The 6,683-nt window shown below is 32.6% G+C and overlaps 1 protein-coding gene across 1 annotated transcript; it reads left to right on the top strand.

Annotated features, from left to right (window-relative positions):
* The first annotated feature begins 418 nt into the window (after positions 1-418).
* Positions 419-3,119, top strand: LOC130461376 (protein FAR1-RELATED SEQUENCE 1-like). Its single transcript, XM_056829460.1, has 5 exons — positions 419-717; positions 1,274-1,562; positions 2,047-2,243; positions 2,333-2,648; positions 2,895-3,119. Exons 1-5 carry the CDS (start codon positions 419-421, stop codon positions 3,117-3,119), a joined length of 1,326 nt encoding a protein of 441 aa, XP_056685438.1.
* The last annotated feature ends 3,564 nt before the right edge of the window (positions 3,120-6,683 follow it).

Raw genomic sequence — 6,683 nt, 5'->3', positions numbered from 1 at the left:
AACCTACATAACTACAACTTTAACACGGAAAACTACAATGTGTGAAATAAAACAGATTGCATGACTCACATTAGCTGAAGAAAGGTATAAATATAAAAGTTGAACCATTTGCAGTTAAAGTTAAGTTATTAAAAGTAAAAGTTAGGTCTGAGATGACAGAAGAATGTCTTAAATTTTAGAACAATTTCCATAACTTTAACATACAGAACTACAACTTTAACACAGAAACCTACAATGTGTTAAATAAAACAGATTGCATAACTCACATTAGCTGAAGAAATGTAGAAATATTAAAGTTGGACTATTTGCAGTTAAAGTTAAGTTATTATAAGTAAAACTTAGGGTTTTATGATTAAATGTTTGTGCTGATTATATTAATTGCAATAGCAGAACCGACAATGATATTGTTTGAACTTTGATGGGATACACCGGAGAAACTGTGGAAGAAGTGTTAGGTTTCTACAAAAAGCATGCTAGTGCAATTGGATTTTCCATAAGGAAAACAAACATAAGATTCAAAGCTGGGACAAGAATTGTGCTTGAAAAAATATTTCTCTGTTCAGGAGCAGGAGTAACAAACAACGGAAAGAACAAGAAGAAGAAAGTGGAAACAATTGTTCCTGTTGTGCCCAAAAAGGAGAGAAAACCAAGGCATGTTCCAATTACAAGAACCGGATGTAGGGTTTGCTTGAGGGTGAAAATGAATTCTCAAGGGAGGTATGAGGTTGTTCATCACGTGATAATTCACAACCATGAATTAACAAGAAGTCAATGGCACTACTTGCATAAATCTGAAAGGCAAATAACATAAGAGAAGGGGGAGGCAATTGAAACTATGCAAAAGTCAGGTAGAAGTTATAGTTTTGATAATAAAAGTTACAGTACTAGTAGTAAAAATGTTATTATGAGTAAAAGTTACAGCTTTTATATTTTTTTGTAATTCTTTTTGAGTAAAAAAGTAAAAGTTGGGCTTTCTGTACTAAAAGTTAACCTTTATCTAATAAAAGTCAGGTAAACTGGTATTAAACTGCCTTAACTTTAACTAAACCAGAGCTAACTTTAATTGAAATATTCCTAACTTTTCACTTAAGGGAAACCTCATAAGATAAAGGTAGCCATTTTGTGTAAAATAAGCCAAAATTGACCTTTTTGTACTAAAAGTCAAGCTTGATGCAGGAAAACTTGAGTAAAGTTAAATAAAACATTTTGCTTTCTAACCTCATGAAAACCTAAACTTTTAGAGTATTTACATTCTTTTATGCACAATTGACAGGTCTTTCATCCACGACTTCTTTTTAACTACATGCATGGAAATTGAAGCTGGAGGGGAAGAAAATTTAGGGCACTCGAAAAAAGATCATCTTAATTACTGCACGAGGTTAAAAATGAAGCAAATAGAAGGAGGCGATGCACAAGCAGTAACTGACATAATGTATTTAGAGCTTGAAGGTGACCCAAACTTCTTTTTTAGATTTAGATTGGATGAAGAAGGTAAATTGAGGAGTTTGTTTTGGAGGGACTCTATGATGATGGAAGATTATGGAATTTATGGAGATATAGTGGTTTTTGACACCACCTATAGAACAAATAGGTATAACCTAATTTTTGCTCCAATAGTTGGAATAAACAACCACTGGAAGAATTGCATGTTTGGTTGTGCATTCATAGGATATAAAAAGATCGAGTCGTTTGTGTGGCTTCTGCAAACTTACAGATCATGATGCAGCAATGAACAATGCCACCAATTAGGCAAAATTCAAGGATTTTTTCTTAAAGTTGAAGTTGTTTGTGTAAAAGTTATAAGTTTATTACTTAAAGTTAGGTAAACTGATAAAGAACTTTTCTTAATTTTTATTAGAGATGGGATAACTTTTATATTAATATTCCTAACTATTCACTCAAGATAAACCTCAGATATTAAAGTTAAGCAATTTTGAGTAATAAAGGTTAAAGTTTGCCTTTTTGTATTAAAAGTCAGGCTTGATGTAGTAAAAGTTAGGTAAACTTGAATCAAACATTTTACTTAAGTTTGTGTTGTATATGCAGGTCTTTCCAGACGCAAGACACATATTATGTGTATGGCATTTACACCAAAATGCTATTACAAGATCTAGGGCATTGAATCGAGATCCAACTTTTAAGAAGACATTCAACTATTGCTTGTATAAGTGTGTCACTGAAGTTGAATTTGAAACAAACTGGAGATCAATGTTGCAAACATATGAGCTGATAGGGGAAGAATGGTTTACAAATGTATACGAATTGAGAGAAAAATTGTGTCCTGCCCTTAGTAAAGATTTCTTTTCTGCTGGAACTTGTCTTCACAACGAAGTGAAAGCACGAATCACGCCATCGACTTTAGAGAAAACAGAACAACAAGTTTAACCGACATCTATAGTTTGTTGAAAGGAACAATACAACGTTGGAGAAGTACCGAAAAGGAAGCTGAACTCTCTTGTAGTAAATCAGTTGCATCCCCGACTTTACCACTATCTGGATTGCTAAAACATGCATCAGAAGTTTACATGCTGTCACTATTTAGAGACGTTGAGGAGGAATTTGGCTACTCGATTGCAACAACAGCAAAATTGATTTGGACACAAGGTGAATCTCAAAAGTTAAAGTTTTCCATTTTTGAAAAAGTTAAAGTTAGCCTTTTTGTATTAAAAGTTAGGTAAACTGAAATATAAAGTTTCTTAACTTTTATTACAACAGGGCTAACTTTTATATAGATTTTTTAAATTTTTACCTTACTAAATATCAGAAGTTAAAGTTGGCATTTTAGGGTGCAAAAGTAAAAGTTAGCCTTTTTGTATTAAAAGTTAGGTAAACTGAAAAATAAAGTTTCTTAAGCACCAGGGATAACTTTTATATTGATTTTCCTAACTTTTCAGTTTACTACTACTAATGCAAGTAATACTCAATTCTATGTCGTATCCATTGACGAAGAACCTTGGTCTGCACAGAGAGTAACCTACATCTACGAGAGTCAGACAGTATCATGTACGTGTAAAAACTTTGAAGATTCAGGATGGTTGTGTTACCACTGCATCAGGATATTGCACCTTCATTCAGTAAACTGGATTCCAGAACAATACATAAAAAAGAGGTGGACATAATCTGCCAAGCCATCGGTTTGGAACAAATAAGAAAATGAAAATCCAAAAGAGGTTCAGTACACACCTTGGCACCAAACCATGGCTAGAAAATACTACAACCTTATCTTTAAAAGCGTCAAATGAGGAGACGAGAACCCTTATGGAGGATGGTTATGCTGCTAGTGTGTCTCTGGTTGATGAACTTCTAGTGTCATTGAATCTTTTGAATGTTGAAGATGCTTCAACCACACAAACAAGTGCAACACCAGCACCTGAAACAAGCACATCACGAGCACCAGAAACAAACACAACACCGCCAAGTAAAAGTTATTGTTTTTTTTTAGTAAAAGTTAGACTTTTCACTGTAGGAGTTAACCTTTATCTTTTACTACACCTGGGATAAAATTTAGAACAATTTCCACAACTTTAACATACAAAACTATAACTTTAACACAAAAAACTATAAGGAGTTAAATAAAACAGATAGAAGGACTCAAATTAGCCGAAAAAGGTAAAAATGTAAAAGTTAGACTTTTAGCATTTAAAGTTAAGTTATTAACAGTTAAAGTTAGGTTTGAGATGAGAGAAGTCTGTCTTAAGTTTAGAATATTTTCCATAACTTTAACATACATAACTACAACTTTAACACATAAAACTACCATATGTGAAATAAAACAGATTGAAGGGAATCACATTAGCTGAACAAGGTTAAAATGTAAAAGTTACACTTTTAGGAGTTAAAGTTAAGTTATTAAAAGTTAAACTTATTTTATTAAAAGTAAAAGTTAGGTTTGAGATGAGGGCATACTGTCTTAACGTTTAGAAAAAATTTCATAACTTTAACATACATAACTACATCTTTAACACATAAAACTACAATGTGTGAAATAAAAGAGATTTAAAAACTCACATTAGCCAAAAAGGGAAAAAATGTAAACGTTAGGGTTTTATAGGTAAAATTTGGGTTTTAAAAGTAAAAGTTATAGTTTATTATGTTAAATGTTTATAGGTACTCATGCAAGAACAACAAGTGCTACAAGTGTAGAACAAGCTGCAACAAGTGCTGAACCTGCAACAAATACTACAATTGAACCTCCTATTGTGTTGGATCATGCACGTTGCACAACAAAAGGAAGGAAAAAAAGACCACGAGGACCGCTTGACAAAAAGAAAAAGGGAAAAACTGCAGCACCTCCAACACCAGACTTTGGAACAATAACTCTAAATTTGCGATTATTTTGATTCAATTAATGTTGATCATCAAAAATTGAATTTAGATTTTCATTTGAATCATAATAGTATTTGATGTTGCATATTAATATGCCTTAGATTTCAGAACTTAGTAAAAGTTTGCCTTTTTACATTGAAAGTTGGAATATATGCATTAAAAGTTAGTGAAGTATATTTTTTTCCCCAAGTGTATTTTAATTGAACTCTTTTGAGTAAAAATGTAAAAGTTGAGATTTTTATACTGGAAGTTAACCTTTATGTAGTAAAACTTAGGTAAACTAATATTAAATATTCTTAACTATAACTACAATAGGGCTAACTTTAATTGTGATATTCCTAACATTTCACATATGGGAAACCTTAGAAAATAAAGGTAGCCATTTTGAGTACAATAAGTTAAAGTTATCGTTTTTGTACTAAAAGTTAGGCTTGATGCACTAAAAGTTGAGTCACATTTGCTTAACTTTTAGCATAGAATTGACAACTTTAATACATGTTTCCTAACTTTTACTGAAAATCACCAAAAATCAATATTATATCCCATACATACACAACAAAGAATGTATACTCTAGAATCATTATATTTTAAAAGATGATTTCAAGCTGTAGGTTTCTTTGCCGCCCGTTTCATAAGAGCAGGCTTCTTCACGTACTGGTGGTTTGACTTTTGTGGGTTAGATGGACCATCTAAATTCCTCCCCGGACGTTTTCTTGAAACAAAGGTCTTCAACGGTGCTTTGACACCATCTGCCTCATTGTCATTCTTCTCTAGTTGCTTATCCTCATTGTCATTCTTCTCCAGTTGCTTATCCTCATTGTCATTATTATCCAGTTGCATATCCTTGTTAGCAACTTCTTTCTTCAATTTTTCATCCTTCCGCTCCTCCGCCATTTTTTTCTTCCTCCTCTCCAACACACTCGGTAAGATATTTTCTTGTTTGAGGTTGAAATCAGCAACATTCTTGAGAACGTCTGACCGTTTTTCATTCATGTCTGATAGCACAAGTGTTGCACATATTTCAGCATGCATAACAACCCTTTTACGGGGCTGTAATGTTTGAAAAATTACACAATCAAGGTCAGAAGTTTTGGAATTCTTCCAATCAAAATCAACCTCCTCCATGGGGTACATTCCAACATCACCCTCGTGATTATGGCCTCACTCATCAAGGAAACTACCCAGAAGATCACACTGAAAACAAAATTAAACACATTTAGTTGTTTACAACAGAAAAAGTAAGTTGAACTGGTAATTCAACATTCTTAACTTGACTGGAACTAATTACCAGAGTCATTGAAATTTTTTCAAAAATCGATGATTTGAGCCTTCTTTATACACAAGATTGTCCACGTGTTGCATTGTTTTCTTTCTCAAATTCAACACAAATAGGAAAAAGTGGTGTTGTTGATAAACAGGAACAAAAACCTATAAAAATAAAAACATATTGTGAAGTTAATAGATACACAAAAACGAAATAACCTGCAAACATCCAGAAAACAAAATTACCAGTTTAACACAGGTGATGTCAAAGCCATTGTTGGGAATATCAGTCCACTCTTTCCAACAAACCAGAAGCTGATCCATAGAAGCCTCATTAGTTGAATCGTGCCAAAGAAGATCCAGAATTTCCTAACAAAGGAAACAAAGAAATTAGTACAAAATAAACATATCTTAACTTTTAATAAATATTTCTTAACTTTACCTAAAAATATCCTAACTTTTACTGAACTACTACACATTTTTAAGAAACTCAAACTTTGGCGGACACCAAAACAGAATTTGGAAGGCGGTGAGGCATGCCACATTTCACTCGCATTTATCACTAACGCCTAACACTCAATAATGGACAAAAAGATCTCTTGATTTTCAGCAAGTGACACCATATCTTCTTTTAGTATGATATGTATTGGATCAAACCATACCAAATTTTCCCTAAAAAAAATTCAAAGTTAAAGTTAGGCTTTAATAGGTAAAAGTTAAACTACATACAGTAAAAGAGGTAAACTGAAACATAAAGTTTCTTAACTTACTCTACAAGGGTTAACTTTGGTGCAACAGGCTGCTGAGATGGGCCTGGCTGTACATCACACTCCAGAGTTGGGCCTGCAGTAGAATCAATAATAGAATGCCATCAGGTAAAAGTTAGTCTTTTTCCAGTAAAAGTTAGACTTTCTACATTAAAACTTTTAGAACAATTTTCATAACTTTAACATTAAGAACTACAACTTTAACAAAGAAAACTATAATGTGTGAAATAAAACATATTTCATGACTCACATTAGCTGAAGCTAGGTAGAAATATAAAAGTTGAACTATTTGAGTTAAAGTCAATTTAATAATAGTAAAACTTAGGT

Source organism: Spinacia oleracea, chromosome 5, assembly GCF_020520425.1.
Source record: "Spinacia oleracea cultivar Varoflay chromosome 5, BTI_SOV_V1, whole genome shotgun sequence".
Lineage (NCBI taxonomy): Eukaryota > Viridiplantae > Streptophyta > Magnoliopsida > Caryophyllales > Amaranthaceae > Spinacia > Spinacia oleracea.
The sequence above is the reverse complement of the archived record's forward strand: the minus strand, read 5'-3'. Positions and strand labels throughout refer to the sequence as shown.